At 42.3% G+C, this 19,404-nt stretch overlaps 1 protein-coding gene across 24 annotated transcripts in view; it reads left to right on the top strand.

The window, feature by feature from the left end:
• PPFIBP2 (PPFIA binding protein 2) overlaps positions 1–19,404 on the top strand; it is a 153,065-nt gene that overhangs the window by 117,725 nt on the left and 15,936 nt on the right. For 14 of the 24 annotated variants that reach the window (XM_079105709.1, XM_079105724.1, XM_079105714.1 and 11 more), the window contains 11 exons: positions 303–414; positions 2,803–2,864; positions 3,971–4,046; positions 5,125–5,228; positions 7,110–7,177; positions 8,699–8,756; positions 9,708–9,749; positions 14,033–14,171; positions 15,338–15,388; positions 15,782–15,923; positions 16,573–16,701. In XM_079105709.1, the coding sequence (XP_078961835.1) occupies positions 303–414; positions 2,803–2,864; positions 3,971–4,046; positions 5,125–5,228; positions 7,110–7,177; positions 8,699–8,756; positions 9,708–9,749; positions 14,033–14,171; positions 15,338–15,388; positions 15,782–15,923; positions 16,573–16,701 (983 nt within the window). The remainder of the gene's footprint in view (positions 1–302; positions 415–2,802; positions 2,865–3,970; positions 4,047–5,124; positions 5,229–7,109; positions 7,178–8,698; positions 8,757–9,707; positions 9,750–14,032; positions 14,172–15,337; positions 15,389–15,781; positions 15,924–16,572; positions 16,702–19,404) is intronic. The other 10 variants (XM_079105722.1, XM_079105708.1, XM_079105725.1 and 7 more) reach the window with 2 other exon arrangements.

The raw sequence follows: 19,404 nt of genomic DNA, 5'->3' as shown, positions 1-19,404 counted from the left end.
GCCCTCACATTCACACAATTGCAGCTCATTTGGTCTCAGTGGTACCTGGGCCTCAGAGCAGAGGAGAGAAAGAGCTTGGTCAAGCAGTAGAATGCAGGAAAGAAACAGATTGATTACCAGGAATAGTTAGTTCCTTCAGCAGAGTTCTGCCCTGTGGGGAGGGCAGTGAGCCTTCTCACTTCTATTGCCTTGCTCCCTAACTCATATCCTAGGGCCCATTGGGCTCTGGACTCAACATGAGACACTTCATCATGGTTTGGAAGTTGTTCTGACTTGCTGGGTATTCTCTGTTGCTTTTCCAGGCTGAGGTAGCCCAGCTGCAAGAGCAAGTGGCTCTGAAAGATGCAGAAATTGAGCGTCTACATAGCCAACTCTCGAGGACCACAGCTCTTCACAGTGACCATGCAGAAAGAGGTGACTGGATTGACTGTGACAGAATGCAGTTGTCCTGGACCCATTCTTATAAATGGGCATATGTATCTGTGAAGGAGTGTGCATATGCTTGTGTATGTAGGCACGCCCTTGTTCACATTCATGCATGTATGTGTTGAGCATGCCCAAGTGAATGGATGCATGTACATGTGCATGTGTGGGAGCCTGGAAGGCATAGCTCTGTTATGGAAGCATATCGTGGACTCTTCCCGTATCAGCTCTGAATGTTTTTCTCAGGTACACAGTGTTAACTGAAGCTCTGCGCAGCCCTCTGAAGCTTTTACTGAGAATGTAGCAAATAGCTATCTCTTCCTTTGATTTAAAGGCCTTGTTTCTGTGTAATCACCAAAGAGGAGGCTTAGAAATTCATCCTGCCTGACAGTTATACAAGGCCCTGAGGTTACAGGAGCAAATCAATTCTTTCTTATCCTTTAGCTCTCAAATGTCATTTCTCAAAAAGATCTTTCCTGGCTGCCCAACTGCAAGAAGATGCCCTAGTCCTTCTTATTCTCTGAGCGTTCTTCATGTTTACTTCACAGTACTTATGTTTGAGGAGGTTTTGTGGTGATCCTCACTCTGAGATGACAAGGACTGTATCTTTCTTGTTTGGGAACATATCCACAGAGCCCAGCACAGTATTCAGTCCATGGTAACCTCTGAAGTAAAGTTATTAAATAAGGATGTTGATGGTTCCTGAGGGATTTAAGTCTTCCTGATTGAAAATAGAGGATAAATCCTCAAATACTCCTATTAACATATTTTACCTTTATTGTTATTTGCTAGTTATACAGAATGATCACACACCTTTTAACTTCTCCAGTTTCTGCCAGGCTGTAGAGCAATGCTGGAGGAGATCATATTGTCCTGTGGATTGGTGCCAGTGTAGAGTCTCAGCTTGGCCTCAACACTGCTTAACTTGAATTCCCAACTAATAGGGAAGCCATGCAGCCATGCAACAATTGTTTAGGCTTAAAAAAGAAATTAGTGATCAATATGTTCATCCTTACTCCTGCTTTTCGTCAGTGTCCTCCCATTGGGTGTCACCTACCTGCCAAGGCATACCTGTGGAGACTGGGATATCATGAACTCTGATATGGCAAACCTGAGCAGAGAGTTCCTGGTGCCATGACTTCTAGGCCAGGCAGGCAACCTTCCCTCTCTACCCCATGCTTCCCTGCAGTCCAGGCCTTCTAGGACCTTCCCCAGTCAATTATCAGGTACCTCCTGGAGATGGTCCTTTGGTCATTTGCTGCTCAGGTTAGGTTCTGGCCAACAAATCCAAGTTTGACAATCTTTATCTGTAATTTACCTCTCACCCCTACCTCCTACTCCTGGAAAATTAAGCTATAGATTTGATATCAGCAGCCAGAAGCCTAAGATAATGAGTAAGTACTTTCCACTTCACTCTGAATATGAACCCCCACAACTATTCACAAAAAGTCCATACATCTATTGTTGCTACTCTCATTGAATATAAAGCATCCCAAAGAAAATAGGATGTCTATACTTCTGTTCCCTTGTCTCCCTGCTTTTCTTATACAGACATCCCTAATTCCTTTTTAGTACCCAACTTACAAATAGGTATAGGTTCTTGTTCAGAAAATCCAGGTATATATCAATTCCTAGACTTCTAAGTATTTGGCAAATGACCTCCAGCTTCTTCAAACATTGGCCTTGAACATGGCTACTTAGACAAGTTTGGGAAGAATTCAAGTGAGTCCCTCTTGGGTCTAAAGTGAGGGGGAAAAAAATGGGTTTTCTACCACAGACCAACACAGAGTCCTCAGCCCATAGGGAAATTCTGTAGGTTTATAATGAAACAAGATTATTTTCCCTTAATGGTAGAGTTTGTTTAATATATTTATTTATATATCTACACATTTAAAAATTCTGACTGTACCATTTTAAACTAAATCAACTACCACAAACTCTTACATAATCATTTTTCCTTAGTATCCATTTAGTTGTAGATTTTTCTTTTTCTTATTTTAAATTCTCCTCTGCTTATAGTCCATTTCCTAAAATAAGAAAAAGAAAAACCAGCAACTTAGGCACATGCTTACTAGAGCAAGAATGTATGCCTTCTTGGGAGAGGTTGATTTGAAAGAGTTTTGGTTCTTCTGTGTCACCTTTGAGTAAATGGCATTTTTATTTTTCCCATGAATGTCTATAAAGAGAAGACAAATACCAAGTTCATTCACTTAGTAGTCCAACAAATATTTAATGAGACTAACTCTGTACCAGATACCACCCCAGGCTCTTTAAAGAAATCCAAGTTCATATAGCAAGTATGAACTTGAATGGCACCTTAACATATTTTGATAGTTTGTATTTATACAAATAATTCTTTCTTTGCCTAAATTCTTTAAGATCAAGAAATTCAACGTCTGAAAATGGGGATGGAAACATTGCTTGTTGCCAATGAAGATAAGGTAAGATAGCCTTTGGGCAGCCCTGTCCTTTCCCTGATAACCCCTGTAGCTCTATTTGGTTCCTTTTGGTCTCTGGTATTGGACAGAGTCAGCTCCATTGGGCCATTAACACAGGAAGAGGCCAGGAAGACAGCTTCTGCCCTCTAAAGACTCAGCCTCAGCACCTGTTTTGGAACTTTGCCTAAATGGAATCTTCCAAAGGCAGATTAGAGCCCTGCCTATTCATGCTAGTCTGGGGAAAAAATACTACTATGGTTACTCCCAATATCATAGCTCCTGCTTTGATGCCTAGAAAAACTCAGGAACAGTCCACCAATCTCCCATGTACACAATTTATCTCTATACAAGTATCATAGAGACATTAGGCAGCATGCAACACCTTAGTTTACCCTGCCATCTTATATTCTTCACATCTAATTCTTGCATAATCATAAAAACACACCTATAAATAAAAAGCACCTAGCTAATGTAAACTCCATCTCTAAGAATCCCTTCCCTGCATTTTTACAGGTGAAGAAACAATCAAAGGGCATAAATAGTTTCACCCAGGGTCAGGTAACTAGTAGATAGCAGAACCAGGGTTCACACCCAGTGGTGTCTGACTCCCAAGATCTTTGTGGCCTCCCAAGTCCTTAGACCCTTGCTTGAAAGAACCTATCCCCTCTGAGAATTTCATCTATTATGTGAGTATCTTAGACTCCTAAGGAAGAGGTAAGAAAATCAGGATAAATAAGACAACTTTTTTTTTTTTAGTCTTTTTTTTTTGTATGTGCAACTTCAGAGGGCAATACTGGAACAGGAGACAGACTTCATGGGTGGTTTCTTTAGAGATGGTAGGGAGCAGAGAGTTTCATACTTCTGAAATGTTTAAGCCCCTTGAAGGGTATGTCAGTGATTGTTGGCTCACAACCTTCAGGTAGAGTCATAAGTGTCAGACCTCTGGGACCCTGCTCCATGGGATGGACCCCAACTCTTTCCCTTTGGGATGCTCCAGAAGTTCCATGAGGGCTTTCTTCTTGATGTGCACAGAATATAACTGGGCCCCCAAATGAAATCACCTGAGGTACCAGTGGTGGTTCTAATCTAAATCTTTTGCCTGATGGCAGGACCGTCGGATAGAGGAGCTCACGGGGCTCTTGAATCAGTACCGAAGGGTGAAGGAGATCGTGATGGCAACTCAAGGTAAGAACAAGAGCAAGTCTTCCATTTTCCCTGAACGATATTTTATCTGCTATGTCAAATTCAGGGGTAAATCTGCCAGATGATTCTTTACCTCCAATTGGAGAAGATCTACTGGAGAACAAAGCTTTTTGGACTTTCTTGGATGGTGGGAAAGTGGCAGATGTTGATTTCCAAAAAATGTTATTAAATAATGGTCAGCTCATAATTTCCAGGGACTATGCAGATCATCAAGAAAATAAAGCCTTCAACTTTTTTACTTGGGAATTTACCCTTAGACTATGTTCCATGCATCATGTCAGAATACCCCTTAGAAGGGAGAAAAACCTGGATCAGAAATCAGTATTCCCATTGGAGATTAGAGTTTGTCTTCCTGTTAGAGAACCTAGAGCTAGTTCCTCAGAGGGCAGCTTGGAGTCTTCCATGCATCACCAGGTGCCTGGGTGCCACAGAAAATTACTGGAGAGCTGTGTGTTTCATATTTGCCACCAAGACTGCTATGATGTGCAGACATATTTGTGTTCTTACAGGTACAGTGTAGCATACACTAGGCTGACTGCCTTGTCACTCATGCCATTGACCTGGGCCCCCATCACAGATCCTGCAAAAGCAACTGTTTCACAAGAAAGGGTTGTTTTGAAAGACATTCAGGAATTTCTGCTTCTGTCTCTTCTTGAGAAGAAACCACACCTCTGCCAGGATTGTGGCTAACTAGTAACTGTAAGGGCATCTTCCAGCCCCCACACAAATGTTACAGACTTCTCTTCTCTAATCCTTTGGGATCTTAGTCCAACTCACCCTCAGGACCTGATTGCCCCAGGTGAAAAATAAGAAAGCTAGAGACAGGGATGTTTTACCTTTGTTCTGGGAGTGAACTTTGACCTTGAAATGACCCTCACAACAGCCTTTGCTCAGATACTCTGAAAAATCTTCCAAATAACACTCATAATGTCCCTTTTATTTTATTACTTTTACTTAACGAAGGCAAAATGATGTTGGGGTTTTGTGGTACAATTATAAGCTTCTGAACAATTCATACAGTAGTAGTCTACCTTAATACTTCCTGCCTTAATGCTTCCAGGGCCTTCAGAGAGAACTCTCTCCATCAATGAAGAAGAACTGGAGGGAAGTTTCAGAAAGTGGAACACTGCAAATAAAAGCCCTGAAGAAATATTTAAACAAGAGGTACCATGTTTCCATCTGTGATGTGGGGTTTTAGCAGCCCTAGGAGCTTGCCCTTAGCTTGGAGGAGGATCTGGTCAGGTACCTGTCCAGTGTACATCTTAACCGGTGACTAACTAAATCAATGGAATAGGCCTCAGGCCTTAGGGAGAGGTTGAAGGGGAGCAAGGGCCAAGGCTCTGGCCCGTGTTCTCATTGTGGGTAGCATAGTGGGTGCTGGAATTTTTAAGGATGAGAATTTTCCTTTTTAATTGGGTTCCTTGTTTGCTTTTGTCTTTCCTCTCTAGAATGTAAGCATAGACCAAAAGTGATGTTTTATTTACTACTGTTTCTCTAGGATCTGCGATAATGTCTGATACCTAGTAGAATTCAACGAATATGTTGAATGAATGAATGCATCTTGCTCATTTAGAGAGATAACTGCAACTTGTAAAGTGGAAAATTCCTGCTGCACAGATAGCCCCTTCAGTACCTATAACATCCACACAGATTTTTCTTCTCTTTGGTTTGAAATTTGGCTCTATTGTATGAATCCCCCTGAACCTAGGCTAAATATATATAAACAAATAAACTCATGCATATTCATCTCAGGTGGAGAAAGGACTTCAGCTTAAGGGCCACAAGTTTCATGAACTTCCAGAATGGTCAAACTGAAAAAAGATTTTAGCAGTCCAGATCAATCTTTTTAATTAAGGGAAGATCAAATTGTGATCCAATAACCCCATCATTGAGCCAAGGAAGCACCCCCACATTGGCAGTAATTAAAAACAGCAGTAATCAAGCCTTGATTAATATCTCTGTGTAGTCACTGTATATTTCTCACTTTATTTCCTCCTCATGATACTCCAGTGGTATCCTTATTTTATTGTGATAAAGCTGTGGATCAGAGAGGTCAATAATATACTCCAGGGCATGCTGCAAGTATATGGCAGAACCTGGACTTGAACCCAGGTCTATCTGACTACAAAACTCAGACTTTTAACAACTATGCTATAATATCAGGGTTCTTCCTGTAGTAGACTAAAATGACCCTGTGCTCTAGGGAAGAGGTGGTCTTTATGGTTAGCTCAATACTGAAGACACAGGAATGTGTTCTTGTACCACCATTAGTTCACATTGATCCCCCCGAGATGCCTTTTCTGGGTACATGCATCCTTCTGTTGTCAGGGGACTCCAACCAGACTTACCTCTCTTGATCACAGAGGGGCTTCCCTTCCCATGGCTGAGAGAACCCATTCTCACATCTCAAGATCTGCCTCAAGTGTTCTCCTTTCTGAAGCCCTCTCAACATTTCTACCAGCCAGAGGGAGCCCCACCATGTCCTCTGTTCCCCATTGTATGTTTTCAGGGTCAGTGCCATAAGGATGGGTGGCATTGCTTTTATCCTCGTTTATTTACTACGTAGCTCTCAGATCTGGAACATGCTTACCCCATACATAGGGCCATCAGTGTTGCCAGTGTTTGCAGTGTGACCGTATCATTAGGGTTCTCTCATTGGGGGCAGAATTTGACTCTGGCTAACCTCAGCTGAAATGGAATGTTTTTGAAAGTATGTGTAGTGACTTACCAAATGAAAAGAGAGCTGAAGAGCCAACCTTAGAAAGGACTGGAGTAGCATAGCCCAGGGACTCAGGTCCAAGGACTCTACTGCTAGAATGTGAACTTTATCTAAGACCTGGGGTTTAGAGTGGAAAAGCACTGACCAGGATGGATTGACATGCCTGCCTTCATGGTATATTGAAAGAACAAGGCATCCATCTTGCTATATCCACCATGGCTATACCCAGTGATGGAAATGTCACTCCCCAAAGGTATCCTCAAATAAGGAGAAAAGATAATCCTCAAATAGTAACTCAGCTCTATGGTAACCCTGTTTTGATGCAGATGCCTCCAAGATGCAGCTCTCCCACAGTGGGGCCACCTCCTTTGCCACAGAAATCACTGGAAACCAGGTAGGAAGCTTGAACATCTTTCTGGAGCCCTGCTCTCAGCCCTTCTTGGCAGTCCTCAAGTGGAGGATAACTGGCCATGTGTGGTGATCATAGCCACAATTCTGGGCACATGCATCCTTCAGTTGTCAGGGGGCACCAACCAGGGCTGCCTCTCCTGGTCACAGAGGGGCTTCCCTTCCCATGGCTGAGAGTCTAGATCATTGCCACTGAGAGAAGAGCAGGCCAGGGGTTGGATCCTCAGTGGAGAGGTGACTACTACTCACCCATGCTCTCCAGTGGCTCCTTGGAGCTGAGTGTGTCCCATGATATGTGTCTGTCATTTCCATCATCCCCTTTGACATGTCCTTAGCATTCGTGGGGTGAATCTAGTCCTTTGACCACCAGGCACTATGAGGGGGTACATTTCTCCCCACAGGCAAGTTGGTCCAATTACTTTGGTGATAAAGTACTTATAAACTACACTATAGGGTCATTGGCTACCACCTGACTGGCTTCTTCTGAAATTAACCCATTTCTGTATCCCCATTTCAGTTCTTTAGAACATGTTTCTGAGCTTAGTCTCTGTGAGGTATGGAGGTTTCACCACCATGAATAGGCTCTTTCAGCCAACATGTCTGGGGAAAACCATAAGCATCAAAGGATTTCCCAGAATAGTGCTGAGCCTCCAGATTCCAGTCTTTATTCTCAGAGTCCAACTTGTAGAGAATCTGAAGCATTAGCCCCAGAGCAAAATAGCAATATCAGAGAGTGTGATTGGCCCAGTCCTAAGTTTTATAGAATTAGAGATTTAGTTTATGAGAGTTCACTCATAACAATGAGGAACTCACACTGACTGGACTTACAAGACACAATGTATAAAGAAAAATTGACATATCTATTAACTGAGAAATATAACTGCCAAGAAGACTTGGCACATGGTTACCTTTGTGATCACTGGTGGCATTGACTCTTTTTCTAACCATTTGGTGCCCTTCTCTGCAGAGTAGCCTCTATGAAAACAACATTCCTCTGAACAGACTGCTTAGGATATAGAGGGCCAGAGCAGAGTGTTGGAGGATCTTAGCAGGTAGTGGTTTGGAGCAATTGTCTCTATTCTAAGGAGGAACCAACTTCTTCCTCCCTGGATTACTCTTAGACTCACAAACAAGTCAGCATTAGTACTTTTCCTGTGTGTTGACTCTGCAGACATTAGTCTTCTTTATGAACACAGAATAGTTACACAGATAACACAGTAGTTACTTCCCATGGATGCAGTAGAGTTAAGTGTCTTCTAACTGAGCAACATGAAGGACTTTTTATTGGGACTTAGTGGTGCTGTCATGTCCCTCACCAACAGGCTGTCTCCCAAGGTGGCCAGTCTCATCTTACATGTTGGCTGTTGTGAAAGGCGGTTCTTCTTCCTGCCCTTTACTTTGAGCCCAAGAGAGAATACTAGTTAAGCATTTAGAATGCCTTCTGTATGAATGACACCATGTTTCTCTTTCTCTTGTAACTATTTTGTTCATTTTGTGTTTTTCCAAGGGCTCAGAAAAAGCTCTCCTGTAGTCTGGAAGATTTGAGAAGTGAATCTGTGGATAAGGTCAGCTCATCAATCTATTCATAAAGATTACCAAGTTACTTTGGGCCTAGCACAGAGCTGGGATATGCAGGCGGGTCCTGGTCCCTACCTTGGAGAGGCTTTTGCTGGGGAAGCAGAATTACAAGAACATTTGAGAAAATCTGTCAGGTGTAGCCCAAGCCATCCTAGAGATAAGTCAGGGAAGGCTAGCTAGAGTGGGTAAAAGAACAGTGGGCAAAGGCTGGGTTAGAGGCTGATGGGTGCACAGGCAGGCTTTGGGGAATGGTGGGGAATAGGAGGAAGTAAGGTCAGAGCCAAGAATCAGATCAAGCCAGAGAAGATCTTGAATACAGGTTCTATCTCCCAGGACTCGGGATCATTGCATAAATTTTGAATCAAGTAATATGGATAAAGGAAATGATCCTCAGAGTAAAGTTTGGGATTATTAAAAGATTCAAGAAGCAACTTTTTAAAAAAATCTAGAAAAATAAGGAGGGCTTTATGGCCCCCTACTTGAGGGTAGCTTTTGACCTTGTGGGTGACACCTGTGCTGGAAGATCACAGCCTCTTTCACTTAGTCATTACAGAACAAGGAATCATGCCCTGATTGAGCCTCCAGCGAGCCCATGCTGCACGTTCTCTCCTGGCTCCAGCAGTGTCAGCCTCCCGGGTGACACAATGGAGACCCATAAAAGCTGGAGTTGGCAGGAGCTATGGGCTCTTCTAGTGGCTTTGCTCCCATGGCCATATGCCTCTCAATTCCCTGATCAGATTGCTAGCAGTGTCCCAGGTGTCTGTCCACAGGGTTGGACAGGGACCTCATTTCCTGGCAGAGATGGTGATTACCTGGCATGAAGATGGGGGAGGGGAAGAGCCTTCCAGATATAAGCAGGTGGATAGGCCTCACTTTTTTGTGACTAACACAGATTTGTTTTTCTCCATATAATTGAAATCCATTTTGTTACTCCATAGTGTGTCAATGGGAAGCAGCTCTCCCTGGCAGTAGAACCCAAGGTACATTAACTTCATGTTACTATCACCTTTTTGTTGTTGAACTGTTTGCAGAGTGTTGTAACAAGTTATGGTTTTTGTAACCTTAAAATATGTTACCATAGGGGTAAGAGGACTACAAGAAAGACAAAACTTCCTCCTCCCAATTTACTTTTATGTGCACCCAGGTGTATGATGAGATTTCACCAGTATTATCTGTGAATAGAAGTTATTATCACCTCCATTTTATAGACTCTATTTTATAGAAACTAGTCTTTTATAGAAAGATAGAAAACTAACCATTTTATAGAAACTAATGTTCATTGGCATTCTAGACTTAGTCACTGGGCAGGGAATGCTGTGATCTTAATACACAGAAGAGCATGACAACTCTCGTCCTTTATGTGCTGATATGTCATGGTTGAAAAACTCAAGAGTAGAGCTGGGCATCAGCTCAGTGGTGAGCATTTGGCTAGTACATTGAGGCCCTGGGTTTGTTTCCAGTGCAGCAAAACAAAACAAAACAAAAAACAATGAAGTACACTTAGCTTCCCTTTAATGAATGCATCACATTTAAAAATTTCATTGGAATTTATTTCCTCCTAAGAAACCTGTTTTGAAAGATGATTATGTTTCCAGGTTGGTACACACAAGTATTGGGCCCTTGATGAAGTGAAGCTTCATATAATTAGCATGATTTCATCCACCCCCACCCATTATTTATAACATCATATGGGAGAATGTATTGTACATTACTCTCCTTTGCCTTTCATATGAGACATGGGGCCTTACTGCACATGTACTTCAACCTGAAAGGGTCATTTTATATTTTCCTACCAGTGTGATAGAATGGAATATCTCTGTTCTCTTAACTCAGTGTAAGAGGAAGATCTTTCTACACTTCTTTTTGTCTAGATGAGAGGCTTCTCTCTACTTTCGTATTTCTATCAGTCAGTGCTACAATTTGGCAGCCATTTCTTGGGCCATCTGAACCATAGAGCAGAAGTTTTCTACCTGCTTCCTTGTCTCAGCCTTGTGCCCAGGCTTTGTATAGTCCCTTGACAAATTGAAAGCCTTCCTTTAGAGACTACTGTATGGTACTTTTCACCCAGCAGTCCCCCTTGCCTCTTCAGCTTCATGGAGGTCATTCACAGATGTTTCTAAAGGACATGTGTAAGTAATCACCTGCACCTTTGGAAATAGAGCTGGGTTGCCAGCTCAAACTTTAAGACACTGATTTAATAACTGAGAAATATGTGTGATGGGGGATTGCTTATGAAGAGAGCATACTCCAGATTAAAAGTTTGATTCTTATATGACTTTGACCATAACTGCAATCTTGTGTTGTCTCAATTAGTTCAACATGGACACCTTTTTACACACACACACACACACACACACACCCCATATCCTCCCCAGGACTGTTCCACAGGTGCAGTAATCTTTCTACAGCATCCCCTACCCTTGGTGCCAGACCCTTGCTTTCTGTGACTGAGAGGTCATTAAATCATGACACTTCTTATATTCTTTTCAAGCTCTGTTAGATATGCCTGCTGAGCTTCACCAGAATGTGCATCCCCTGATCTGACTCTCCAGTGGGATGATTCAGTCTCTGCTACTACTCATAGTTCTAAAATTAAGTCCCTCAGTCCCCTTATGTTCTGTTCTCAGGGCTGAACGTCCTCTTCCCATGTGTATGGATCACCAGCCTTAAAGCGTTAGTTTCTCAGTGGATTCTTTAAATTGTGTCCTGGGTCAGACTTGAGCTTGATATTCTAGATGTCGTCTGACCTGTGCCTTCCTTGATCTAGGGTCTGCTCTTCTCAACTGCTGTCCCCCTAGGACTCAGTATGTATATTTCAGCACTTCTGCTTATGTTGTGCTCTGTGCACTAAACACTGTGCATGTGTCATTTCACAGCAGACTAGAGGAAGGAATTGGTGTTCCCTATTTAGAAATGACAGAACAGAGGTTCTGAGAGGTTAAAGAGAAAGAACTTTGCCTGAGTCAGCCTGACTCAATACTGTGGGCTCTCTCACCTCTGGCAGGCTGCTTTTCTGTTCTAATCAAAGCAGCTGGGTAATAGGTTCTGTGCTGCTCTTCTTCTGGGGTTTCCATTTCATGGTAGCCAGGGTTATTCTTCTTGGAGACAGGAGAACAGAACTGGGCTCAAGCAGTCCTGTCTTCTCTGCGTCCTATGTTGACATTGCATGGCTTTTCCCAGCAACTAATGGTTCTTGGCAGTTTTTCTTCTTAGCCTGAACAGAGCTCAGAGAGCCCTTTCCATTGTCCTTGGTTCCTTGTACTGTCTTTCTTACAGGTCTGGAGCCCTATCCTAGGATCAGGTGCATGTTCTCTTTGCATCTCAGCTCCTCAGGAAATTCTACTGGTGGCCCACATCAGAGTTCTTGTGCTTGGCCATCTCTGCCCTGTCTTGGGGGAGCTTGTGTGATGAGACTGACAAAAATCTGTTAGAGAACCCTTCCCCCTCCTTTACTCCCTGTGTAATATGGAACTTGGAGTCAGGTCCTTCAGTTTTCTGAACTCTGAAAACGACCTTCCCACGGTCAGAAGTTCTAGTATCTGACTGTGTAGCAGAATGATCTGAGACGCTTGTTAAAAATACAGACTCCTGGGGTGTGCTCCAAAGGGTCTGATTCACATGGGCAGAGAGGAACCTGGAAATTCTTGTTGTTTTTGCAAGAGTGAAGTAGCCTGTGCTTGAACTAGCACTGGGAAACTGTTGCTCTTGTCCACATGTCTGATCATGTCAAACTTCCACCTCCTGGGTCATGAGGAGTTTGAAAACCTCATGGTCTTCATCTCTTGAAGTTCTAATTACTTCTACTCACTAACCAGTTCTTTCAGAATTCTTTAACAATTTAGTCTCCACCTCTCCCTTTCTGAACTTAATTATAGGAAGTTATTTTCTATATTCAATAAATGAACTGCATTTCTAGGATATGCATTTATAAACAAACTGAATTCAGAAATATATCGAACACTTGACTTGTAGCTGAATGAAATCGCAAAGAGGTCTCAGTCACAGTGGTCTCCCATTATTGTCCTGACTTGCCAGTTTCACAATCCGTCTTGTCTTTCCTGTAACTTTTCTTCTTGGTCCAATCAAGTGATCTACTGTTGTTTCTCTCAACAACATTGCTGTTATTTCTCTTCTCTTTTATTCTTGCTCTTGAAATGCATTTACTGTTTCCTCCAAGTTTGCAGATTTAAGGGCCATTATATATTTCTTGGTCAAATTAATGCTATTCTTCCTCTTTAATCAACTTGCTTCTTTGGGTCTTTTTATATGGCCAGGGTTCAAGCACAGGGTCCATTGCACCAAAGCCATGCCTCAGACAATGTACCTTAGACAATAATCCTAAATTTCCAAGGGAACTCTGTGTTGGCATATAGTCGTCTGGCCCATTTCCTGTTGTCATCTCCCTGAGTATGTGCATACCTCCTTAATTTGCCTTAGCATGATGTTTTCCAAAAGAACTATTATTGCAAAACAGACATTTTTCTTCTGCTTCAAATTTAAATTCTAAAATTCCTGCTACAGCATAGCTTTCTTTAAGCCATGATCCACATAACTTAAGCACTTGGCTAAACCCCTGAAGAAATTTGCCCTGACCTGGTCTGAATGAGGGTCCTACTCAGGAAAAGCACATCTTTACTGCCTGCAGGAAAGCAGGTCTGGGGAGAATAGGTAAACCCAGACCATATATATATACATATATACATATCAAATATATATGTGTGTATGTATATATATAGAGAGAAAGATTTTTATGTGTACACATAACACACACATACATATTTGTGTGTGTGTATGAGATAAGTATATATGATATATACCTCATATCTATGTATGAGATAACATACTAGGTAGAGAATTCTGGCTTGTGTATTTGAAGAACTCAAAGACTAATTCATGGCTATTAATTCATTAAACTTAGAAACACTAGGCCAAGTGGCAAAGTCTCCCTTCATAAGACATGTCTACTTTTTGCTCGTAGGCAATAGTAGTCATTCCTGAATTGGACTTGACTCTAGTCCTGTCTCACTGTGTGGGCAGATTTTTCCCTTTCTCAGAACTCTAGTCCCCTTTCCTACCTAGGCTAACTAGGCTAAATGATCTTTGAGGGTTTTTTGTTTTGTTTTGTTTTGTTTTGTTTTTAAATCAAGTTCAATGAACTCTTGGAGAACAGAATTGTTTGGGTATCCAAGGATTTCCTAACTGGGTTTTAGTTTGAGTCTCAGGACTAATTAAACATCTCTCCTTCTCTCTTTCCCTCCAATAGGACAGCTCTTTCCTGGTGGAACAGAAATACCCTACGTTACCTGGGAAACTTTCAGGATCCACGCCCAATGGTGAAGTAGCTAAATCTACTCCTGCCACCTCCCAGCCTGACACTGCAGGAAGCAACCTGCTAAGGCTGAGTGAGTGTCCAGCCCTTGGTCTAGTAGATGCTAGAGCAATGTCTTTGGCACTTCCAATAATTGTACAAGATCCCTGTGTCTGCCATTGCAGCCCATGGTTGAGAATGTTGGGGGTGGGTGCTGGTGCACATTGTACCTCACAATAATCCCATTTTTGTAGCTCCCTGCTTGGGCAAGCTTTTTCTTCAGGTAAAAACCAGCATCCAAGGAAACCCAACCAGTATATGTACTCTGTTCTTTCTAATTATAATTACCCCATTTTCCTGTATTCTTCTGTTCCTCCTCTCTTTATTCCCTGCCTGTCCTTCCCATGATTCCTCCTTTCCCATCCTCTTAGATACCCTTTCACCCTTCCTGCCCGTCAACCCTTCCTTCCTCTGATCTCCTGGTCTTTCTCTCCTTTCTCTGCCTTATCTGTAGCCTCCCAGCAGGATTATAGTATACACTCTTCCAAGTGAGAGCATTTCTTTAGGCAAATGAAGTCAGGGGTCACTGGGCAAAGATGTCATCCCACAGGTATCCTTTTGGAGGTTAGGTTCTTACATCATGAGGTCTTCACTACTTTTTATCCAAAATAGGTCATCTTCCCCCAATAGCACCAGCAGATTTCATGGAACCAGGAGGGAATATTCTAGTCCTAATAGAGTTTTCCCTTCCTCTGACTCCTCTGCTCAACTGTTCTCTAAGCCAGCCTGTGTGCTGGGTCATGAAGGCCAGTTCTGCTGTGGGCAACAGGAGCTCTAGATAAACCTTTAAATGAGTGTGTCCAGTGACATTCAGACTGGACTCACAGTAGCTTCAGAACATTCTAGTCTGACTGAGTGACCTTTGACACCTGTGTAAGAGCTTCATGTGACCCAGGTTATTTAGTCACTACTGTTCTCTCTCCCTTTCTCCACATGTAGATAAACACCTCAGACTGCTAAGAAATGGTACCTGGCATTTGGCCCCTCATTTGACGCCTTCTTTCAGTGTACTGACCCTGTAGGCTAAGCTCAGTCACCACTGACCCCATTCTTCTTCATGGGATTATTTTTCTTTTTGAGTTTTTCTCTCTTGCTTGATTACACTCGTTTATTTCTTTGCTTCCCTATAACTCTGTTGGGTTGGACTTTGGCCTCTCTTTGTTTCTTCATGTGGCTTCTCTGCTTCTTGGTTGGCTGGAGATCGTGGCCGGAGTGTCAGTGCCCCTGTATTAGGTACTGTACCTGTACCAGGTGAGATGAAGAGTGAGAATGCTTTTGCTTCCCATTTACCAATCCTACTACCACCACCCCAAATGTTTAGCCATGGCCCCTCCTGCCTGCATGCCTGCATTTCCCTCTGAAAAGAAAACATGGTCCTTGTTGAATAATCCACAAAAACTTGGGCCCAACCTTTAAAATTTGATGACATTAGCTCACTCAGATTTGAAACATTGAGCTCACTAATCCTTAATGGGAAAGTCTGGAGTGTGCCTGAGCCCTACTGGCCTCTGGGATGCTGGTGCAGAGCTCTGCAGAGCTGGGTAGCCTTATGGACTCCAAATAGGATGCCCAGGCTTGGGGAAGAGGGATCCAAAGATCATTCCTCTATCTGATTCACATATCATTCCATCTTTTCAACCTCAGGAGACACAGAAAGCAGTTGGGAAAATCCTGCCATAGCCAACGAACTCTCCTCCACCTCATCGGGTACTGAGTCAAGCCCCCAGTCCCCCCTGACACCAGATGGTAAACGGAGCCCCAAAGGAATCAAGAAATTCTGGGGAAAGTAAGTTGGTGTTGATGATTATAATCATATTGCTTGAAATTAATTTTCTTCTTGACTCAATAAACAGTCTACCTAAGTACCTGGTCCATCAGACACTGAAACAGCAGTTAAAATGGAGCAGTCATGTACAGAGAGGATTGGAGTTATTTTTTCAGGGCCCAGAGAAGGGGAGATATACATGAAAGGTATCCATTAAATATAGCCAGTGTCCTTACACATGTCATTCATTCTGGGCATCTGTCCATCACACACATCCTAATGATATTCTTTTCAACTTATCCTGCATGGACTTTGGGAGAGGCACAGATGGGACTGGGGTCTTCCTTCTTTGGGAAGAATCTTTGAAGACAGAAAGCTGAGTTCTTGCTGGCCCAAGTGACATAGTCTATGAAATGAGACTGAAGTCTCCTACCAGGCAGCAACCTATAATTTGACACCCATGGGAAGTGGCCCATCCCAGGCTTAGAAGTGAGATGCAAGCCCAGTGAAGGAACTGTCATAGGTCATTATCTTTGATTTCTGGGGAGGCAGGAGGAGATAGCACTGCCCTGAGTCTGGACTACATGGCCCTACCTGCAAAGGAGCAGTTATACTGCCTTTATGTGCTCAGGTTATCCCTAACAATCTCCATGGATTCCTCTCCATGTAGAATCCGAAGAACTCAGTCGGGAAATTTCAACACTGATGCACCAAGTATGGCAGAGTTTCGACGAGGTGGGCTCCGGGCAACTGCAGGGCCAAGACTCTCTAGAACCAGAGATTCTAAGGGACAGAAAAGGTAAGGATCCTTCTAGTCTATCTATAAAGAGCTACATGAAATTCTTCCCAGGTTGGAGTGGGACAAGGGACTGGATGTCCCAGAGCCTCCAGAGATGGATGGCAAGAACCCTTCATGCAGAGCTTCTCAGCTTGCCCCTTTGACACTTGTCAACATTGCTCATGCTGATAGATACCTTAAGAAACTGAGGAAAAGTCAAGAGCCTCTCTGTGATTGGTAGTGGCTGGGGTAGGAGGGCCCTCAACAGCTCGGCATATCTATAACCCATTACCAGCAATGCCTTTGCACACTGAATTGAGAAGCTTAGTTGCAGCCATTAAGAGCACAGATTCTAGAATCCCAGACATGAGTTGGAATCTCTGCTCAACCACTTCCTAAGTTGTATAAACTCTCTATTCTTCCATTTTCTGGTTTGGAAAATGGGGATTAAATTTGAGTATTTTATTAAGAAATTCTTATGAGGACTACATGAGCTACTGCACATCTAACCCAAGCACCAGTTGTCTACCACTCAAAAGTCAACGTCCTCTAATCTATTTGGAAAAGAGAACATCCTCTTATTGCCTCTGGGCCAGCCCTCTCCTTCCTTCATAGGAGGGTGTTAGTGGAGCAGATTGCATGATCTCAGTGTGCCACGTTTTACTGAGGGATGGTAACTGCTAAAGCATGAGTGGCACTGGAATCAAAATGGTAAGTTTTACATCATGCCATAATTTTTTTAAAAAAGTATAAAGAAACCTTAAGCTTTTCCAGAGGCGTCCTTTGTGGACACTTTCCAGTTACTATCTTTACCCCGTTTCCTTAGCTTTCCTGCTCTGAGAAAGTGTCTCCCTTTAAACCTAAACAGGTTAATCTTTACTCTTGCTTTGGGGAAGCTCCTTTTTCTATCAGGCAGTTCTCATACCTCACACCAGCAGAATATCTCCTTAGGTCTGCATTGCAGAGTCTAGGTCAGTTCTTCTGGGGCCTTCTGCAGGATTGTATTGTACCATTTAAAATCTAACCAAAAGGTGAAAAGTTGGGCTAACTCTCTTAAGTTTAGTGACCTTGAGATTGCCATCTACTGGTGTGAACTCCAGGTAATTACTGGATAAAGTGCACATAACTCAAATATTAGTTCTTTGAAATAATGCAGTCTGGATTCCAACTTCAGGGAAGAACATTTCCCTAAATACATCCTATTATTCACAGTCCTGCATCCCCTGTGGAAGGGAACCATAGTTTATTTTGCATGTGAATGAGATACTCCCTTCCATAGCTTGCCATGGGCAGGTTTCCATACTTTGCCAGATCTTCCTGGTGTTTGAGACACAGGACCTTTCCCATCTACCTCTTATTTAATGAGTATCCCCAGACCTCGGTTGTATTCCAGGTACCTGGAAAAGAAACATGAGAGTGTAGAGACTTCCTGTGTCTGCTCTCCCTAGGATCAAGGAGGGTAGTGTTGATGCTTCTAGTCAAAAATGTAAATACTCAGTAAATATCAGCTTTTAGAGGCCAGGGAATCTAAGGACATGGTCTGAGAAGTCAAAGACCAATTCAGAGCCAAAGAAAACTTACCTATATATTCCATAATTAGATATTCTAATTTAGTTAGCAATTTTCCTAATTTAGGCATTACTATTATCTTTGGTTTTTCTGAAATGGAAAAATAAAGCTGTAGTAAACTTGAATGATTCATCTTTGCTCCAACTCTGGCAGTTTCTTTTATTGTCTTTAATATATTTATGTATTTTTCTTTGTTGGTTCTTTTTAGTTATACATAACAATAGAATTTATTTTGACATAAGTATAAAAGCATGGAATATAATTTATTCTAATTCAGTCCCCAGAACTTCCCTTTCCCCTTCCTCCTCCCTGTTCTCTTCCTTCTACTTTACGGCTTTTTCTGCTCTTTACTTACAGTTTTTTGTTTTGTTTTTTAATTGGTGTCTTGTATATGTCCATGATGGTGAGACTCTGGCTATTTCTTTAAGGACCAATTCTAGAAGGGGAATCACTGGGTCAGTGTTTAGGGACCTAGAAGACCCCCCAGGTATATTTCGCAGAGTGGGGCTGCATGGTGGGGGAATCCTTTGCATTCTGCTAGTCACTTTAGAGTGAGGGATAACCAGTGTCAGAAACCTCTGCCAAAGGAAATAACTTATTCCAGCCACAGAACTGCTTTGTTGTAATGATGTCTTTGTGCTTTGTTAATCATAGACAATGGTTGATAAAGGGAACAAGAGTGAAGAGTCCTGATGAGATTGCTGTGTTTGTCTTAACAGTGCTTATGATAGCAAAGATGAATTTGCTGGTGGAAAAAAAAAAGGCCTTTATTACCCTGAATCAAATTTGATATAATGGGAGTGGAGAGGGTGGGGGGTGAGAGAAGAATGGAGGAACTTTAGATTATAAAGAAGGAAATGAGGGGAGGCAGGTATGAAAAATGGTAGAATGAGACAGACATCATTACCCTATGTACATGTATAATTACACGAATGGTATGAATCTACATCACCTACAACCATAGAAACGAAATGATGTACCCCATTTGTGTAAAATAGATCAAAATGCAGTCTGTAAAAAATTAAAAATATAAATAAACAAATTTTAAAAAATAAAAAAAGAAATTTGATGGATTATATGCTAATGTCCTCCATTATTTGTAGATATCAAGGCAGAACCTTTAAAAAAATGTTGTCACTAATATTCTTGTAGAAG

This window comes from Sciurus vulgaris (assembly GCF_902686455.1).
Source record: "Sciurus vulgaris genome assembly, chromosome: 11".
NCBI lineage: Eukaryota > Metazoa > Chordata > Mammalia > Rodentia > Sciuridae > Sciurus > Sciurus vulgaris.
The sequence above is the reverse complement of the archived record's forward strand: the minus strand, read 5'-3'. Positions and strand labels throughout refer to the sequence as shown.